Consider the following 22,021-nt stretch of genomic DNA (forward strand, 5'->3'; position numbering starts at 1 on the left):
ATGTCATAGGCTGTTCAGAAACTGACTACTTTACTACTTAACTCAATACTATTTTACCTGTAACATTAAACCATTCATCAGATATGATACTATTTTCCTGTTGAGCTAAATTTTGGGTATTTTCATTATCTGGTTCTACACTAATACTGTCATCAGAATCTGATTCGTATAAAACGTCACTCGGATTGTACTCACTACCTGAGTCTTCAAAATCAGAGTCATCCAGAGCAGAAAGAATACCATCAGAGTCCATTATGCTTATTAAATGACTAAATTTTAGTCGTTTAAAAACTATAATTTTTATTGCGATTTGCAATAATAATTAATATAAATATAGTGATAAGAATTGGAGGGAAATAACATATTATATTATCATGTACCTAACCATAGCATTAAAATGACCTATGTTGTTATGTAGGTAATATTTATTATCTATGAATTGCTTACAAAACTTAATTATTATTGACTAGATACTGGCAAATTATCACTAATAAATAAAAAAAGAAATCGAGAGTCACCAGTGATACTCAACGCATAATACACTTAATTATATTCAAGGGCGCCCATATGGGGGGGGGCAAGGGAGGGACATGTCCCCCCCCCTGGAAAATGTAGAAAATATTGGAAAATTGTTTACTGTGGTCAGAATCTATTTATTTAGAAAAAAATTAATTAAATATTAAAATATATGAAAATCTATAATTAATTGTTTATGGAAAATAGGTTTATTTACTGTGGCAAATCAAGTTATCAGCTATAAATAACAACAATAAATAAACAATGTTCATTAGATATTATTATAATATATATTTTGTCATGAGTTCGGACGGTTTTACTGCTCGCGAAATAAACATTCATGTTTAAATTTAGACGCGCTATACGTACTGGTTTCACTGTTCGTCGCCGTCGTCGTGTACCGCTTCATGAATTTACTTATAATACTGTAGTGTGGCCCGACCCTTACATTTTATAGTAAAAAATAGAAAAGTGAAAACTATTCAGTATTTCAGTCGTTACACTTTTGTTGTGTCAAGTGTTATATTACTTAAATATATTTAATAATAAAATAATGAGTACTATTAATAAATTAAAAAAGTATGTATTTACTCCGAAACGTCAAAACCCAGAGCCAGAAACAAGTTCTTCACCCATGTATGAAAGTAAGTTTTCAAAAGTAATCCTTATTAGTTATTATAATAATATGTAAGATATATTAGATATTAGATGGATCTAGACAGATAACGTATTTTAATAGTAATTAGTAGCATAGATTTAATATCATTTATTATTTATTAATCAATACTAAATAATTGGAAACTATAATTGAATACCAAATGGTATATGATATCTGGTTTAATTTTATCTCATTACTGTTCTATTTTTTAAGATGATGAAAAAAACTGTAAAAAATCGAAAATTTTAGATTATTTTAAAACAAAAACTGCAAAAATGGACAACAAAATTGTAGAGAAAAATTGTAATAACCCAACCATTTCTGTAGTCGATGTGTTAACTCCGTGTGAGTATACAAATGTTTTAATGTTTTAATATTTAATTACTTACCTATTAGATTTTTTTTTTTAATCCATGCAAATAAACATATAAATACAATGATTTAAATAATTATAAATAAAAAAATAACAAAGCTACATTTATTATATAAATTAATATATTTATATAGGTAATGCACAAGTCACATCTACTAATAGTAATACATGTGTCAGTACCATGATTGATCCAGACATATCTGAAGTAGTATCAACACCTTGTAAGTATAGGATTTATTTTATTCATTTAAACATTTTTATTAGAACATATCATATATGTAGGATTAAATATTTATTATAATTAAATATTTTATTTTTTCAATTTTTCTATATAATTATGTAAATTCAATTACTTTTCAGGTGTAAGTAACGATACTAACATTATAATATATAATTCGTCAGATGTTGGAGATTTTATTAATATTCATCCAATACCAGAAGATAAAAAGTACAGTCTACTAACTAATCCATACAAACCAACTATAAATTATAATTTTAAAAATGACATGGCATCAAATTCTAAACGTGCATTTAATTTGAAGTACTTAGAAATGTATGATTGGATGATTTATTCACCTAAACATAAAGGGGTTTTTTGTAAATTTTGTGTTTTGTTCAAAGCTAATGTACACAGAGGTAAACAAGGTTCTTTTATTATTACACCATTCACAAAATTTTATCAGATAATTGAAGAGTCAAAAAAACATGAAAAAACACAGTGGCATAATGATTCAAAAGTTACAGCAAAATTGTTTTTAGACAGTATGAATTCAAAAAAAATAAATGTTATTGAGCAAATTAATGCTGCAGTACACAAAGAAGTTGAAAATAATAGAAAAAAATTAAGACCAATTATAAAATCAATATTGTTTTGTGGACAACATGACATTGCCCTTAGAGGAAACACTGCTGATAGAGGTAATTTTGTTGATTTATTAAAATTTCGAGTTGATTCAGGTGATAATATTTTATCGAACCATTTTGACACGGCCTCTGGGAAATCCAAATATATATCACATAGAATTCAAAATGAAATTATTCAAATTTGTGGTCAAGTAATTCGTAATGATATTGTATCCCAAGTCAATAATTCAGTTGCATTTTCTTTACTGGCTGATGAAACAGCAGATATTGCAGGAAAAGAACAATTATCTATTGGTGTAAGATATATTGATATTAATTATGTAGTGCATGAGGAATTTATTGGATTTAGTGAAATACATATTTTAAATGCAGAAGGTGTATCAAGAAGTATATTAGAATCGACAGAAAAATATGGTTTAAATATGTTAAAATTTGTTGGCTTAGGATTTGATGGTTGTTCAACCATGAGTGGCAAAGAAAATGGTGTACAGGCAATTATCCGAAAAATATATCCAACTGCTTGTTATTTTCATTGTGCTTCACATAAACTCAATTTAGTAGTTAACGATCAAAATTCAATTCCTGAAATCAGAAATACTATTGGTACTGTAAAGGAAATAATTAAGTTTTTTAGAGAAAGTATTTTGAGAAGAAAACTTATTCCAAATATTCCATTATTTTGTGAGACACGTTGGTCAGAAAAGTACAAATGTATACGGTTATTTGATAACAATTTTATTGAAATTAAAAATGTTCTTGAAAAGTTATCTATTAGTTCAGAAGCAAATACTGTTACAAGAAATCGTGCGTTCCAACTTTCATCAGCCACATCAAATAGTACTTTTTTGATTAGTTTAAAAGTAATTGCTTATTACTCTTCTGTTCTAGAACCAGTTGTGACCAAATTACAAGGTACAAGTGTTAATCTTCATTCTGTTCATAAATTTGTTAAAACAGAACTTCTTGGCATATTGAATAAACATAGAGAAAACAGCATAGAGTATTTTAATACAATTTTTGAGGAAATCACTGAAGCAGCAAATAGCTTAGATTTTGTACTTAAAATACCTCGAAGAACAAATCATCAGAGTCAACGATCAAATCATAATTGTTCATCAAATGATTCTATCAAAGATTATTACAGAGTATCCATATATATACCATATTTAGACTCTATTATTAGTTCGTTAAATAATAGATTTAATGAAAACAATGAGACTCCATTTAAATTATGTTGGTTGCTTCCAAATGAAATGATTAAACTACGAAAAAATGAATATTTGAACATACTTCAAGATATTGAAAATCATTTTAAAATACCTAATATAAAAGTTAATGGTTTAATTTGGTATGATTATTGGCAATTAAAATCACAATCATTTATAAATGATACAATGGAAGATTATAAAAAATTATTGGTGGAGTGTGAATTTTTTCCTGTCGTCAAGAAATGTATAATGATCTATATTACATTACCACCTACAACATGCACTGTAGAACGATCATTTAGTACGTTACGAAGAGTAAAAACATGGACGAGATCTACAATGAGTGAAGATAGACTTGACGGGTTATGTATGATAAGTGTACACAGGGAAAAAATTAATGATAAAAAGAATGAATATATAGAAGAAGTAATAAACATATTTGGTATTAAAAAAACAAATTTACAATTTTTATTTGTAAATTAATATTTTAATAAATATAATTAATTGTTTTCAGTGTCCAATTTATGTTTTTAATTAAATAAAAATTCGATTAATTACTTTTATGGTTAATTGGTTAAATAATTATCATTTCATAATCTTCCAGTTTGATTTACATAATATAATGTAATAGCATAATAATTAGCAGTAGACCTCTTCCTATCTCCTATTCCTATTCCTATTTATAAATGTATTGATAAATTAAGATTTTGTCCCCCCCTTGAGAATTTACCTATGGGCGCCCTTGATTATATTCTATAGGTACCATGAGTATCACCGGTGCTTCTCATGAAAAAAAATGGATAATCGTGATCTAACTGTTATTTAGAAAATTATTTATATCGAACATTTTTTTGTAGGATTTTTAGTTTCAAAGATATGGACTCGGTACACAGAGAAAGTTATTTGAAATTTCTATTGGTACACTAACAAAGTCCATGTGAGAGACACCAGTGACTCTCATGGTACACACGATTAGTTTTTTGAAAATAGGTCTGGTAGCCAACGTGTTAAAAGAAGAATTAATTGTTTCATTACTTTTTGTATCGTTTTGTGGTTTGAAAAATTTAAAAATAGTTGGATGATTCTTTACTTCGTCATCTTTTTGTTGTTTTAATTTTCGTTTCTCTGCACCAGAAAGATACTTTCTTGAGGACATTTTATTTTATTAAATTATTTTAAAATTAACATTTACTTTTAAAATAAACGTATAACACGGTGTACAGATTGACGGGACGTTACTTACGAACATGAACGACTAACTGTTACTGAGTAGGTAAATACAATTACGGTATATTGGTATAACATGTATAATAGAAACTTAAAAGATAATAAAATTAATCATAAAATATATGATATAATTATTAGATATCATCTTTAAATGATACGATTATGATTAACGATAAATGATTGTAATTCAAGGTTTATTTTTATGCGAAAAACCCTCATATCTGGAGCTATAAAATAATACACTATGAAATAATGAAGTATATTGTGTATAATGTAATTCGAATATTACTATTGCAGGCAATTTTAAATTAATTATATGAATGTATCTAACAATATAAATTGTTATAATTTCTTTTTAAAATTGTACAAAAATTATAATTTTATAATTTTTTTGGGGCCTTCTTTTTTTTAGGGGCCCTGGGCTATAGCCCTCTTAGCCCCCCCCCTTAATCCGGCTCTGGATACTTTATATAGTAAGCCATTGGAATGAATATTAAAAATTAAACAAATATATTATAATTATATTATCAAAATCAAAATTTGATACAAAACTATTCATTCTTAGATGAATGGAAGAAATTTATTCATGATTAACTTAATCAGTTAATCAAACTTAAAAACACAATTTAAATAAAACTTTTAGGTCACTCTGATGCAATATGCAATATTCAGTTGCTTTAATTATAACCATATAAAATATTAGTTGTAATTAAATTATATTTAATACTAAAAATCTTAATAAAGTGTTGTTTTAACTTACCTACCTATTAATGGTACTTAGCAATTTAAAATTATAACTGGAGTTTCTAACGACAAAGGAGTTTATATAAATGTATTTTATTTTTTAGCTGATAATCCAATAACTCGAGTATAGCGTTTCTAATAATGATATAATTGGTTTTATTGAATAATAATATAGTTTTAAATAATGATTGATTTTATTACTGCATACACAATAATTAATTAAAGAATAATATGAAATACACACCTGTATAAGCTTAACACAATCTGATACAAGTCCTTCACCTCATTCAAGCTTCAGAAAAATCAACTAAGTGTCTGGAAAATGACGATGAACTAAATTTATAATAAACTGACACAGCGAATTAATGTAGCAACTAATAATTGCTTTACGCGCTGCGACGGAGTCGTATTACTCGTATTACTGGCATTTATTGTTTTTGTAACGTAAACGTGTGTAAGTTGGGTGACTTAAGCTAGGTGACTATTTTTCAGACGAGAAACCTCATATACTCATTTGCGTTTTAATCACGATTAAAGATATCTTTACAATTATTTGTGTGAGATAAACACAGTTAATTATATTATTATTATTAACCCGTAACTGGTATAGTGCGGTGTTATATACCGCTGCATTTTTTTTGTCCTTCATATCAATTATAATACTGATAATATTACATGGAGGTTACGTATACCTCTGTATGGAGGTAAAATATATATGAAAATATGGGTTTTTAAGGTTATGTTCACTATCATACCTTGTTATTGTCGATATAAAATGTTCAGCGGTATCTCACACCGCACTGTACTATTGGCGTAACATTTTTGTAATCAAATATATTTTTATGTTTTTTTTTGTATGATAAATATTTTACATGTACATGCCAAATAAACCTGCAAAATACGGGATAAAATTAATGTGCCTAACCGATTCCCGAACTCATTATTTACATAATGCATATATTTATGCTGGTCAAAACACTGATGGAATTACACTAGACCCGGTGGAAAGAAAGTTTCCAAAACCTACTCAGGCAGTTTTGAGATTGTCGAAACTAATAGAAGGGACAAATCGAAATATCACAGCAGATAATTGGTTTAGTTCCATTGAACTAGTCGAACATTTAAAAAAAAGGGTGTTAACGTATGTTGGCACTCTAAGGAAAAATAAGAGAGAAATACCACCAGAATTTCTACCAAAAAAAAAAAGTATCGTAGGTACAACGACATACGGGTTTACTAAAGATTTAACACTTATGTCGCACGTGACTAAACCTAGTAAAGCAATTATATTAATATCTTCTATGCACCATCTAAAAGAATTTGATGAAGATGTACAAAAGCCAGAAATTATTTCATATTACAATAGAACTAAGGGAGGTGTGGATTCATTAGATGAAAAATGTTCGGTGTACTGTACCGGTCGTCGTACTCGCCGATGGCCATTGGCAATATTTTATCGTCTTTTAGATATCTCTAGTGTAAACTCATTTGTCTTACACAATTCATTTAAAAATAACCCTATATTATCAAGATCTGATTTTATGAAAAAACTTGCGTTTGAGCTAGTGAAGCCTGAATTAGAACGAAGATACGAAAATAGTTGCATTTTGCGAGACATAAGATTTAGTATAGGAAGAGTTCTAGGAATGAGAAAAAATCTAAAAGACACGCCATTATATGAAGGTAAATTGAAAAAACAAAAAACTTGCCGCATATGTCCACCTAAACTAAAAAGGAAAACGACATTCCAATGCTACCTTTGTGGAGACCCCATATGTCTACAATGCTGTAAAACAGTTTGTTCAAAATGTATGGGATGCTAAACAAATTAATTCCATGTTCTCGTTTTTTAACATCTAAATTGTTACCAAGAAATGGTTATTTTTATTTTTAACTACTATTATATTAGTTATATTATTATACATTATATTCTGTTATTTATGTTTACTATTATATTTGAAGTTTCTTATATTTATTTTTGTTTTCAAAGGTTTAACATTTTGTTTATTTATTAAAATAAAACATTTTAATTGGAGTTTTGTCTTAAGTTATTTTTACCTAAAAAATGATTTTTTACGTTATTTTTTTTTTAAATCTTGTTCTATAGTATGTCTTCTCCTATTATATGCAGGTTTTAACCTTAAAAACTGATATTGAAAAATTCTAGAACAAAATAAAGGATTCAGAAATAATTGTATTAGGATTTTTTTTTTATTCACAATTCATTCATTGAAAATCTAAGAAATAATAATTTTTTTGAAAAAAAAAAATTTAGAATGATTGTTTATATTATAACAATTATTAATACGAATAAAATTATTTAAGAACTTAATCTAAAAAGGTCCAAATATTATTATTAAATGTAGAGGTATGTCACACCGCACTGTACCATTAACGTTTTTATTTTTCACTGTACCAGTTACGGGTTATAAAAATAGTAGGTATACGCTTGTCCTCGTGGCGCGCTAGTAGTACTGGGGACATTGGGATCAGCGGTTTCACATAATTAGATCACTTGGTTCTCCGATCACATACTCACATTTAATTTTAATCTAAAGTGAGATCAGATATGCAGTAGTCAAAACTCGGAGCAGTGAGCGAGTGTTTCACGCCGCGTCGGTAATATTTCCGTGGCGTTTCTGGATGTTGACGTTGTAATGTGAACGGATGAAGATTTTTACGTGACGTTGCCGGTCTGTGACGTTCCGTACAGTGTGAATCAACTTTAATGGGAGTTCGACATGCAACCTGTACTTCAGGAAATCGTGTATATCACGCGCCGAACGTTTATAATGCAAACCAACCACAAGATAGGTGTAATCATATGACACATAGGCATAGTAAATTTGGAGTGCACACTGCTCACGGTCACATAGTATTAAGCAAAATATTTAGTCAATGATATTATTATTTAGGATACAGGATCGCATTAGCCTAGGTACAAATGGAGCATTTTTCCTGGCAGCAAAAGATTTAAACTACCTAATTTTACTCAATATAATTTTGAGGTATTTTGAACACATGTGTTCATCGTACAAATTCACACTTCTGGCGCATTAATGTATGACGGAAAAAAAAATAAAAAAATGGGGCTGGTGAAATGTTTGTCAAACATAGGTATGTTGTACAAATACAGTAAATACTGTGTATAGTTGAAAGACTATGATGAATTATAATTAATTATTATTAGTTTTAATAATTAATTTTATTATAACTTTTGATTATTAATTTTTTTATAAAATTATTTAAAGGATAAAATTTTTTTCTTAAAACATTTTTATTCTTTAATATATGCAAATTTAACAAATATATTAAACAAGGAAGATGAAGTGAAGGTATAGCATTAAAAATAAGAATAATGAGAGGAGTTGTGTTTCAAATAAATTAAATTATTTGATTTTCAAGGTATTTGTATCATATAATTAATTGTTAAATGTTAATTTAAAATTATAATAAAAATTGTATGATCATGAAATAAAAATAATTGTTCTATTAGTGGTGAATTTCTTTTTTGGAGTCTTAGTTTTAATCAATTTATAATTTCTAAAAAAGATCATTCTTTAGAAATGAATTTAAGTTTATTGTATATTAATTCTTCCATATTAGAAATCAATAATTAAAGGTAATTCTAAATATGAATGTTTTAAAGGTGGTAAATTATGAATATAACAATATTCAATAGTTACTTGAATTTAATTTAAAAATAAAGGTATTTAAAAAATAAAATTCTAATTTAAGTATTGTAAATTAAACATAGAAATTATTGATCCGATCGATGACATCATCTTTTTTTTTTCATTCATTATATATTTATATTTTAAATGTGTCAACATATTACATGTTATTACAAATTCTTTTAATACAATCAAGAATTTATTTTTACATAATATATACTATTTATGGTATGGATAATTAGAAGATATGTAATGTGTGTGTTCATTTATTTAAGTAGAGAGAATGACGAGGAATAGGATTTTGTTTATTAGGGATGTTAGAGCAGCTAGGAGGGGGTTTAGGATTAATTTTAACTTGTTAAGGAAAAAAAAAATATTAGAATAATAAAAATATTTATTGAAAATCCAGTAAAAATAGATTCATTGAATTTAACTAGCAATAATAGCAAATAAAATTCCTATAAATAAACATAGTGAAAATGAACTACCTACTAGATACTATCATGAAGAATAATATTAATAGACGAGTTAGCGAGAATCACACCTGGTATTCAATTGTAAACAAAAAAAATTTAACTAATTTTAGTTAACATAAGTTACTTAGAGAAGATTCAATTATACCTGATCAAATACCAAATAAGAAATATAAAGTACCAATATCTTTATGATTAATTAAAAGATAAAATGGCTGATAATTGGTTATAAATTGTAAATCTATCTATATACTTATTTAAAAATATTTTTACCATTAACTCTATATTCAAATTATATCATATTAAATTGCAAATTTAATGGTATTAATTATTTAATTAAGGTTGAAAACAAATATTTTTAATTTTGAAGATTTAAGTTTAATTTAACTTGAAACCTTAATAAATAAATAAGTAATTAAAAAATAAAATAAAAAATTTTTAGTTATAATTTTTAAAATTAAGATATCATTTGTTAAATAAATTAAAATTAAATAATATAAAATAAGTTATTTTAATAAAAAAAAATATAGATTTAAGATAGTTAATATAATAAATTGAATTTATTGAGATTAAAGCAATTAACAAAATTATATTTTTATCAATATTTTATAATATTTTATTTTAATAAGAAATTATAATATAACTTTTTATTATTAATTGGCATGAAAATCAATTTAATCCCTCTTTTATAATAGAGAATAATAATAAATGAAATGGTATCTACTCAATTTTATCAATAATCGTAAAATGGGACAGTTGTGGTTAGCCTAGTGCTTTGATAAGGTGTACAGTTTTCGGGCGGCTGAGATGACCAATCAAATGACATATTCTGCATCTCAACCTCTACACGGTCAACGACAACCACTGGCGCGCCAACCGGTGTGCTAATCACTCTATCAGTTTTGTGATAACTTTTGTTTATTGTTTACCTGTAACGGCTAGCGTGTTGGTGACATTACATTTCACTACCACCGCGTTTTCTTCTGTATTAACAACGTTCGTCTGTAAACTGATTTAAATTAATACACAACTTCAAAAATGGTTATTGCCGAAGAAGTAAGTATTTACAATTTTGCGTAGCCCGCGCAGTATAAAAGCATGAGTTCTGTTCGGCGTCCGGTGATGGAAAATCTGACGGCCGTTCGCGTTCTTTACGCACTTGTCGATGAGTCAGCGTCGTACACACGAATTTTCTGTCTTAACATCTGTTTGGTATTTTAAATGTTGGTTCTCAATCCGGTTTGTTAACGTCTTATTTCATTCCCGCACCCGCTCGTTTGTTTTACATACGTCTTGTTAAACCATCAAATATTTCTAAAATTCATCAGTTCTGCATAGTGTGAACTCATCAACCATGCAGTTCTGTCCTGTTGAAGATCGTTGTGTTGATAGTCCCAGAGTATAATTATTTACCTTGATCTTAAAATTTACCATCATCATTGACTTACCTCAATTACTGTTTAAAATTATCATCATTAACATTGATTATATTTAGTATGATAAGTCTAATGTCTTTTAACTTGCTTCAGATTTTATAAGTTATTATTTGTGTGGTTAATAAAAATCAATTTTGGATTGTGTGTAAAAAGTGTTTTGATACAATAACAAAAGCTTGTTATTGTATTAATATTTTACCAAATTTTGGAAAATTAGAACATTAATTTATTACTAATTATTAAGTTTTTAAATATCAATATTAATAAAAAACATCTTGTATTTTAGGATGCCCATGAATATGTAAAAATATGGGTTCATGGACTTGACAATTCTTTTGTCAAATTCAATACTAAGAGACATAAACCTTTAAAAAACCTCATGATAAGATATTGTGAAATGAAAGTAAGTATAAAGCATTAAGAAGTAATTTATAAGCTTATATTTTTTTAGAATATATTCAAACAAATATATATTCATTTAGCCATTGATTTTAATACAACCTAACCATTGTTGTATAGCTACTGTTGTTGCTAACTTGAATTTTAGTAGTCATATCAGTTATATAAAACAATTAAGCTAATAAAAGAGTAAAATTATTGACAAGTTGTGGAAAATTAAGGCAATTATAAACTTTATTTGTGTATGAGTATGCAAACATAAGTTAGGTGAATCTTTACCAATTTAATGTTTGATACTTCCACATAATTTTAAATTAATGACGAAAATGAACACTAGCATTTATTAACTATCACATTAATAAGAAAAATGATAACCATGTGATAAATAATACCTGCATTTTATTCTACTTTGTAATTTTCTTCACAAGTGACCCTATCATATACTATTGTATAATATGTAAAAAAATATATCTTTGTGTTATAAAATTAATTTATTACATAATAAGATTTTAGATAAATCACCCCAAATAATAATTTTACTCAATATTATGTATATTAAATAATTCATAATCTTTTTATATGACTCGTATAATTTAGATATTTAACTGACCACTACTTTGTGTCTTTGTCTTACGATGTGGAGGTAAATAAATATGGTTTTTTTATTATACAGTGAAACTTCCAATTAATGATCACTGAATGGACCATAAATAATGACCACTATTTAGAGGTGACAATACATGGTATAACACTTGATGGGACCAAAAAATCTAACCATTACATAGAGGTGACCGTTAACGGAAGTTTTACTGTACTTGTATATTTTAGGTTACATTCCATTAATTAGTCTTATTATATAGAATATTTTTTCATTCATTTTAAAAAAATAACCAAATTGATTTGCTGTATAACAATTAAATTCATCTAAGTGTCATGTTTTTTTTTTTTTTTAATATCATACATTCATGTTTTATTATTTAAAAAAGAATAAATTCTAGATTCTAGAATTTTAAACCCAACTATTTTCATCATAACCGAGATAAAACAATACTTTTATGAGACAGTTTAGATTACTTATAATTGTAGAAAAAAAAGTAATATTATTACAAATTTAAATACACACTTTAGCTGCTGTAATCAAAGTTAGCAAACCAAATTTTCATACTATAAAAAAAAAAACAATGATTGTGAAAGATTATTTTGAATTCTTTGGTAACACTAACCCACCTCATATATTATACTGAAACAACATAACCATAAATCGTGTTTTGAAATATTAACATTATTTCAAGATTTATTGGAAATTAATTTTGATTTAAGCAATATTATCAAAATATTACCATATCATTTTTTGGCAACAGAATACATTTTACTGTATTAACAACAACAAATATTATAACAATATTTAATTTTCTATCAAAGTATTACTGTGATATTATTATAATAATAATTTATTTTCAAAATACGCCAAACTGTTAATATAAAATTTGATGCGAGTCAATGCAGATAATATGTGTTTTAAAAATCTAAAATCAAATGTAATTTTTTATATTGAGATCGCCAGGTATTAAGATAACCATTTTTTGCACATTATAAAATAAGACAATTAAATTAATAATTATTATTAATTACATGTACAATGAAAAATAGATCACATTTTATTACCTTGACAATCGGAAAAAAACTATAAATTAGTATTTTTACTAGAAGACATATCCATGTTTTTTTACAATTTAGTGTGCCGTCAGGCATAGATTGCTAATTTAACTCAGTTTTTTTTGTTATTCATTATTTTTGAATCGGACATTAATTCTTCTCTTATTATTCCAATTGGAAAGTTAATTTCACAAATATCTGGCCTTATAGCTGAACAAAAACACATATTAATATTAATATTATATTTATGTATCATATATATATATTAATTAATATATATAATACATAAATATATGTACGTACTTACATTTTATAGTAAAAACTGGAATTTTGTCGTTATCATCAAATGAGTTCATATTATTTAAAAAATCTTCATCATTATAATAGCAAGAATTTAAATTTTTATTTTCCATAAGTTAAATTAAAACAAGTGAATTTATATTATATTGATAGTATTTTACTATTAATATTAAAATTGACACTAACTAATTACTTTAGAGGATGTTAAAAAATGTCTTTCATTTAATTTATATTTTTTAAGAGAAAGTGAAAATGAACTATTAACTAAAACAATAATTCAAAATCATTAGATTAATTATTGATTGTTATAAATAGTCTGCACATAACTTCTATAATATATATATATATTATATTATATTTGATATCAAGTTTGCTTTTTACTATTTATTTTTATTTTTGTTTTATCTTCAAAAAGATCATGTTCCAAATATGTAGTATGTAGTATGTACAGCAGTTCCAATTTTGTGTTATTAACTTGAATGTGTTTGTATGAAATGTGAATTGATCTACTTTCAAACTCAAAGTAAAGATCATAAAATATATTATTATATTCTTTTTCTTTGTCAGTTTTTACGATATTTTAATTTTTAAGAGCATTTTTTAATAATAATATTGAACATAATTATAACTTGCTTAACAATAAGGTACCATTAAAGTTCAACAAGAGAACACAAATGTTTTTAGTTTCATAGCTTTAATAGTTTAGTTTGGCAGGACATTTCACTCTAATATTTAAGCTCAACACACAAACTTGGAACTGCTGAACATATATTTTGGTGTGGTACACATTTGTAAGTCGAAGAAAACATGCGGTCGTCATGGCTACATTTACTTTTCTTTTATTCAAATTACTATTAATGCGCCATAATATAATTATTATTAAATATCTAATATTTTAAAAATATATTTGTATAATGTTATAGTTATATTAATTTGTTATTTAAGTTGATTCGTAAATAATTTTAAAAATCAAAGTTATATTAACATTATAACAATTATTTTCAAATGTTCTAACTTTTTAAATAAAAATATTTTATATCATTATTATTACTAAATTAGCTGTGTGGGAAATACAAAAGAATAATTTTTCTGTAGTTGTTCTGATATCAAAAAAATAAAAACGATATTGAACAATTTTCTTTCTAATGTGAAAATGTGGTTGCTTAATTTGGGCAGTCTACAGCTTGAGTGGTTCTTCCCTGCTATAAACAGTTTTTTATATGTAATATGTTTGTAAAACGGAGACAAAACATGCATGTGAAGCATGCTCTTCAAAAAACCTAAGTTACTTTTCTAGAATTCAAATTGTTGTACAACCTCTACAACTGTAGTATAGTTAGAAATGTTTTAAGTTACTGGCTATGTTCAGAATAATCCTTTATTGATTTGAGTTGTCTGTGTAAGAAAAGTTTTGATGCCACACTTATATTTATTGTTTACAATGATATAATATTTTAAAATCTATCAAATGTTTGACAATTTTACATTTAGCAATTGACATTCAGTTTTAGTTACTTATCGACACATTCCCACTACTTGATAGCTCCAATAAAATTTATATTATTGTCCAAGTATACGCTGATTGCACCGACAACAATAATCAATGACTACCGCCAAATAATTATTAATCAATGATAGATTTGATATATTTTTGGGGGTATTAGACTATACAGTCTTAATTCACAAAAACGGTTCAATATTATGTTGAATAAGGTTTAGTTTTAATATTAGTGTTAAATGATACATTAATGAAGTTTAATTGAAGTTTTTTTTTTTAATTAAAAATAAATGCAAATTTTAATCATTTTTAAATTTATTATAATATTGTACACACTTGTAACTTGCTTTAAAATTAAAATTAAAACTAAATCATTTTTATTTGATTTGCTCAATGTAAATTTGCTAAGTGACACATTTATGAGATAAAGACAACAAACATAGACAAACATTTCACCAGCCCCCCTTTTTTAAATTTTTTTCGGTCAAACATAAGTGCACCATTTGTGTGAATTTGTGCGAAACTCGTTATACCCGGAAAATCCAGTTTTTCATTTTTGAAATTTCTCTAATTTACGGTTAAATTGGTATGGCACAAATTCATAATTCATACTTATGCGCACTAATGTTTGATAAAAAATAAATTTAAAAAAACGGGGGCTGGTGAAATGTTTGTCAAACATAGGTATGGTGTACAAATACAGTTAACGCTGTGTATGATGTTAGTTAATGATAAATCATTGTTTTAAAAACTATTTATTTATATGTGTTATTATAGACATTCTAATCATCTATACTGCTAGTATTAACTAAATCTATGTACTAGTTTAGCATTTTTAATGTAAGCTTTTTTTAATTCATTCAAAATTGTATTATTTCAGCATTTAAATAGGGCAAAAGTAAGATTCCTTTTTGACGGAAGAATAATTGTTGACGCTGATACTCCTTCTTTTCTTGAAATAGAAGACGATGATACCATTGAAGTATTCGGGGAGCAAACAAGCAAACCAATACATTACAGTCATTATACTGTTACATTAGGACCGAACCGTTCCCAAGTTAAGCGAAGTCCTGCATGATCATTAAGGTGCGTTCACACAAGTATATTAGTACGCAGTCCAAGTTAAGATTTAAATTATATATTATTAATTTAAATATTTAATTTAGACAAATAGAAAGAACTACTTTTTTTGTAAGAGATGAAACCTTATTATTTATAATTAATAACACTAAGATAATATTAGCATAAATAGAATTAATATATACAATACATTATATTGATGATTGGTACCATATTAGCATATTATAAGTTACCTATAGACTATAGGAATAGGTATACCTAAATAATATTAATAAATTATAATTTTTAATATTTGTATACCATATAAATATATTAGGTACTTTAGTTTTAGTTTATTTTATACTACTACAGATGTGTTTCGACTTCCTCATCGCGGCGGAGAGAGTCGGACTGTAAGCCAGAACCGCGCTGCCACCCTGGCCTGACGAACCACCCCCTACAAAGTGCTTCATGAAAAATATAGAGAGGAAGGTCACCATCAGAGACTAGAACAGCAGGTGAATGCGATCCGGGAAAACATCGTGGACCCACCGACTCATCCCGGACCTATTAAAAATAATTAAAAATTTAATACATTTTTGCTTTATACTATTTTTTTTTTTAAATTGTTATATGTTTTAGTTCTGTTAAACTGCTTGAATTAGTGTAAATAACTACATGTAAATATTTGCAAAAAAAATATATAATATAAAATTTATTGATTACGTTAGCCATAAAAGTATTTTAAGTATTTGAATGTATATTTTTTTTATACAGATGCCTTCCTATCCCAAATAATGGACTGATGTAGTAGATTAATAATTTGATACGCAATGGAATTTTTCTTTGTTTAGGATTAATGGACGGGAGACATAATTTTTTATTTATTTATTTATTTATTTAAATTCAGGCTCTTGATTAAGTTTAGCTGAAAAATTCATTATATACATTATCTATTGATTTATTGGCTTAAATACCTAAATAGTTTTAATATTATTTATAAAATTGGTTCAAAAACTATGCAGTGAGTCATAAAGAATGGAAGGATATTAAAATATAATGATTTATATTTTATAGACTAAATCTATAGAGTATATAATAAAGATAGATACATTAACGTTTTAATTAACAGTTGTATTCATGGGCGTGGCTAGGATTTCAATCAGGGGGAGGCAGTGGCATAGCCAACGTAAATCATTAAAACCCAATATTTATAACGTATAAGAAATATTATTTAGTTTGAAGTGCAAGGGAAGTGCACTGGCCCCCCTGCCCACTCTTGTTGTTACACCCATGGTTATATTAACTAATCAGATACTTTCAGAGCCGGTTTAATAAAATGAGTGGTCCTGGGCTAACATATTTTAGGGGCCCTAATTTTAAAATACATTTTTATACTCATATACTTATTAATATTTAGTAATTCAACAACAACAAAAAAACATTTTCCCTTAAAAAGTAAATTTATATGAAATTATTATTTATTAAAAATATAATTTAATTAAAATATTAATATATAAAAAGGTAATAATACAAAAATTACAAATAACTATACAATTAGAAGATTATGCAAAAGTATCTATTGTTTCAGGCCAAAGACCAGGATCTTTTGATATTTTTATTTTATTGGAATGCAATATAAATAGATTATTTGTGGAAGCACTACTGTTATTAATTAATATGATTCTGATGAGATTTCGTCTAAATTGTTTAAATAATTTCTACTTCAAGATCTTTAACTATAGTATTACTATTAAAAGAAGAATTAATTGTTTCATTACTTTTGTATCGTTTTGTGGTTTGAAAAATTTAAAAATAGTTGGATGATTCTTACTTCGTCATCTTTTTGTTGTTTTAATTTTCGTTCTCTGCACCAGAAAGATACTTTCTTGAGGACATTTTATTTTATTAAATTATTTAAAATTACATTTACTTTTAAAATAAACGTATAACACGGTGTACAGATTGACGCGACGTTACTTACGAACATGAACGACTAACTGTTATGAGTAGGTAAATACAATTACGGTATATTGGTATAACATGTATAATAGAAACTTAAAAGATAATAAATTAATCATAAAATATATGATATAATTATTAGATATAATCTTTAAATGATACGATTATGATTAACGATAAATGATTGTAATTCAAGGTTTATTTTTATGCGAAAAACCCTCATATCTGGAGCTATAAAATAATACATATGAAATAATGAAGTATATTGTGTATAATGTAATTCGAATATTACTATTGCAGGCAATTTTAAATTAATTATATGAATGTATCTAACAATATAAATTGTTATAATTTCTTTTTGAAATTGTACAAAAATTACAATTTTATAATTTTTTGGGGCCTTCTTTTTTTTAGGGCCCTGGGCTATAGCCCTCTTAGCCCCCCCCCCATTAATCCGGCTCTGGATACTTTATATAGTAAGCCATTGGAAATGAATATTAAAATTAAACAAATATATTATAATTATATTATCAAAATCAAAATTTGATACAAAACTATTCTTCTTAGATGAATGGAAGAAATTTATTCATGATTAACTTAATCAGTTAATCAAACTTAAAACACAATTTAAATAAAACTTTTAGGTCACTCTGATGCAATATGCAATATTCAGTTGCTTAATTATAACCATATAAAATATTAGTTGTAATTAAATTATATTAATACTAAAAATCTTAATAAAGTGTTGTTTTAACTTACCTACCTATTAATGGTACTTAGCAATTTAAAATTATAACTGGAGTTTCTAACGACAAAGGAGTTTATATAAATGTATTTTATTTTTTAGCTGATAATCCAATAACTCGAGTATAGCGTTTCTAATAATGATATAATTGGTTTTATTGAATAATAATATAGTTTTAAATAATGATTGATTTTATTACTGCATACACAATAATTAATTAAAGAATAATATGAAATACACACCTGTATAAGCTTAACACAATCTGATACAAGTCCTTCACCTAATTCAAGCTTCAGAAAAATCTAAGTGTCTGGAAAATGACGATGAACTAAATTTATAATAAACTGACACAGCGAATTAATGTAGCAACTAATAATTGCTTTACGCGCTGCGACGGAGTCGTATTACTCGTATTACTGGCATTTATTGTTTTTGTAACGTAAACGTGTGTAAGTTGGGTGACTTAAGCTAGGTGACTATTTTTCAGACGAGAAACCTCATATACTCATTTGCGTTTTAATCACGATTAAAGATATCTTTACAATTATTTGTGTGAGATAAACACAGTTAATTATATTATTATTATTATAAAAATAGTAGGTATACGCTTGTCCTCGTGGCGCGCTAGTAGTACTGGGGACATTGGGATCAGCGGTTTCACATAATTAGATCACTTGGTTCTCCGGTCACATACTCACATTTAATTTTAATCTAAAGTGAGATCAGATATGCAGTAGTCAAAACTCGGAGCAGTGAGCGAGTGTATCACGCCGCGTCGGTAATATTTCCGTGGCGTTTCTGGATGTTGACGTTGTAATGTGAACGGATGAAGATTTTTACGTGACGTTGCCGGTCTGTGACGTTCCGTACAGTGTGAATCAACTTTAATGGGAGTTCGACATGCAACCTGTACTTCAGGAAATCGTGTATATCACGCGCCGAACGTTTATAATGCAAACCAACCACAAGATAGGTGTAATCATATGACACATAGGCATAGTAAATTTGGAGTGCACACGGCTCACGGTCACATAGTATTAAGCAAAATATTTAGTCAATGATATTATTATTTAGGATACAGGATCGCATTAGCCTAGGTACAAATGGAGCATTTTTCCTGGCGGCAAAAGATTTAAACTACCTAATTTTACTCAATATAATTTTGAGGTATTTTGAACACATGTGTTCATCGTACAAATTCACACTTCTGGCGCATTAATGTATGACGGAAAAAAAAATAAAAAAATGGGGCTGGTGAAATGTTTGTCAAACATAGGTATGTTGTACAAATACAGTAAATAATGTGTATAGTTGAAAGACTATGATGAATCATAGTTTTAAAAAAATATTTATAAGTGTTAGGTATTATGGACATTTTATTTATCTATACTGCTAATATTAATTAAAACCTATAACTAATACCCATGTGCTAGTTTAACATTTATAATGTAATGTTTCATTAATTCATTCAAAATTGTTTTATTTGAGAGATTAGATAAAGCAAGAATAAGATTTATATTAGATCATAATAAGATATTTATTTGTTTTGTAGTTAATAGTATTCTACTTATGTATCTATCACTAAAATATATTTTTTTTAAATGTACCTATTTAAATACAAAAATAACTACTTCTTTAGATTGAATATTGATTGTTCTAAATAAATCCTCAATTTAAGTAAAAAATAGTAGGGTATATTAAAATATAAACTAGAATCATTTTGGATTAGCAATTTTAATTTTAGCAATATAATCCGTGTCAATACAACTTTGATGCAGTATTTTTTTCTAAAACACTATACATATACTCTACATTTTATAATTAAACGTTTAATACTTACAGTGTGTAGGACAACGATGGTGTACCTACAACCTTTCTACACTATACAGTAGTATGTATGTACTTTAAATATTTAACTGAAAACACTAAAAAACAGTACAGATGTATAGTTACTAGTTAACTATTAGTTAATACATATTTTAATCACGACGACAGACAATGAGAGTCAATGATAGTTATATAGTAACTATACTCCGTGCCATGAGCGAAGTAACCCGTTTCGCGCATGCAGACTGACGGCAGCCAGCGTTACTATAGTCTTTTCCACGAGAGAACGGTACCGTTTCGCGCACGTCGAATGGACCGTAAACGTTCTCCGGGCCGTGCAATCCCCTCCACGTAACCGCCGGCGATAGTCGACGGTAAACGACGACGTCGCCGACGAGTTGTACACCGTGTTCAAATGGTTAATTTTTTTTACCAATATGTTATACCGTAATCGTCTTATTTACGCAGGGGAGAGAACACTTTAATTATATAATTTAAAATAAAATATTACATACATAAATAAACAAAATTAATATTAATATATAATAAAAACATAATAATACACAGTCTTGAATTACATTGAATAAAGTGATTTGTACATATTTACATAATAAAATAAATTGTTATACCTAATAATCAGTTTTTATGGTTTTTTTACATATTTTCGGTTAGCCTCGTGTTGTCAATACATTAAAAAGTAGTAATTATTTTAAGTTATTTGAATCAATTACAATTTATTTCGTGCAAACTGAGTCAGAATCAGTTTCGCCTGTTATAGTCATAACAGTTGAGCCCATGTTTTCCATGACACCGTAAACAATAAAATCGATTTCCCAAAATTTGTCTTCTTGCTTTATGGTGTGCTCGACAAAGTTTTTCCACATATTGGGAGTGACACGTTCAACGCCATCAATTAACAGTTTATGAACATCAGATAATTTGAATGTCGTATTGTTCATTTTAACATGGTTCTTCACAGACGACCACGCGAGCTCAATAGGATTGAGCTCGCAATGGTATGGTGGTAAACGAAGTATTTCAATGTCATAGTTTTTTACAAATTCGTCAATGACGTACTTATCGTATCTAGGTTTGATCCGCTTCACAATTTCTAATAAACGTGGTATAATCATAGGTTTTTCGTATGTTTCACCTTTTTCGTACAACCACTTTTCAATATCTGCCTTTCGCCAACTCGCTGTAGGACACGATTCAATTTTAACGGAATGGTACGAGGGCGTTACCATTACCACAACAGCATATTTTTTAACAACGGAATAATATTTTTAATCCAGTTAAAAAATGTTTCACCATTCATTTCTTCATGGTAATCATTAGAATTCTTTTTGGACTCGAATGACAAATAGCCACCAGGTACAAATCCTTCATCAGAGCCAATGTG

The 22,021-nt window shown here is 27.0% G+C and overlaps 4 protein-coding genes across 4 annotated transcripts; 3 read left to right on the forward strand and 1 right to left on the reverse strand.

Moving 5' to 3' along the window:
• Positions 1-1,449: 1,449 nt before the first annotated feature.
• LOC113557676 (52 kDa repressor of the inhibitor of the protein kinase-like) lies at positions 1,450-4,560 on the forward strand. The gene is made up of 5 exons (XM_026963237.1): positions 1,450-1,519; positions 1,682-1,768; positions 1,908-2,309; positions 2,505-3,556; positions 4,486-4,560. The coding sequence occupies exons 1-5, from the start codon at positions 1,450-1,452 to the stop codon at positions 4,558-4,560; spliced, it is 1,686 nt and encodes a 561-aa protein (XP_026819038.1).
• A 1,902-nt stretch (positions 4,561-6,462) lies between these two features.
• LOC113557675 (piggyBac transposable element-derived protein 4-like) lies at positions 6,463-7,413 on the forward strand. The gene has a single exon (XM_026963235.1). It carries the CDS (start codon positions 6,463-6,465, stop codon positions 7,411-7,413), a length of 951 nt encoding a protein of 316 aa, XP_026819036.1.
• Positions 7,414-11,439: 4,026 nt separating this feature from the next.
• LOC113559208 (small ubiquitin-related modifier 3-like) lies at positions 11,440-16,542 on the forward strand. The gene is made up of 3 exons (XM_026964833.1): positions 11,440-11,576; positions 15,907-16,112; positions 16,458-16,542. The coding sequence occupies exons 1-2, from the start codon at positions 11,553-11,555 to the stop codon at positions 16,102-16,104; spliced, it is 222 nt and encodes a 73-aa protein (XP_026820634.1). The 5' UTR covers positions 11,440-11,552; the 3' UTR covers positions 16,105-16,112; positions 16,458-16,542.
• Positions 16,543-21,353: 4,811 nt separating this feature from the next.
• Positions 21,354-21,866, reverse strand: LOC113557674. The gene has a single exon (XM_026963234.1). The coding sequence runs from the start codon at positions 21,864-21,866 to the stop codon at positions 21,354-21,356; it is 513 nt and encodes a 170-aa protein (XP_026819035.1).
• Between the last annotated feature and the right edge of the window lie 155 nt (positions 21,867-22,021).

The sequence above is a fragment of the Rhopalosiphum maidis genome, chromosome 3 (assembly GCF_003676215.2).
Source record: "Rhopalosiphum maidis isolate BTI-1 chromosome 3, ASM367621v3, whole genome shotgun sequence".
Lineage (NCBI taxonomy): Eukaryota > Metazoa > Arthropoda > Insecta > Hemiptera > Aphididae > Rhopalosiphum > Rhopalosiphum maidis.

Coding starts and splice junctions, on each gene's coding strand:
- LOC113557676 (XM_026963237.1), top strand. CDS start 1,450: ATGGACAACAAAATTGTAGAGAAAAATTGTAATAACCCAACCATTTCT. Junction 1,520..1,681: donor AGTCGATGTGTTAACTCCGT/GTGAGTATACAA, acceptor ATATTTATATAG/GTAATGCACAAGTCACATCT. Junction 3,557..4,485: donor CTATCAAAGATTATTACAGA/GTATCCATATAT, acceptor TAGGATTTTTAG/TTTCAAAGATATGGACTCGG.
- LOC113557675 (XM_026963235.1), top strand. CDS start 6,463: ATGTACATGCCAAATAAACCTGCAAAATACGGGATAAAATTAATGTGC.
- LOC113559208 (XM_026964833.1), top strand. CDS start 11,553: ATGATAAGATATTGTGAAATGAAA. Junction 11,577..15,906: donor TAAGATATTGTGAAATGAAA/GTAAGTATAAAG, acceptor GTATTATTTCAG/CATTTAAATAGGGCAAAAGT.
- LOC113557674 (XM_026963234.1), bottom strand. CDS start 21,866: ATGGTAACGCCCTCGTACCATTCCGTTAAAATTGAATCGTGTCCTACA.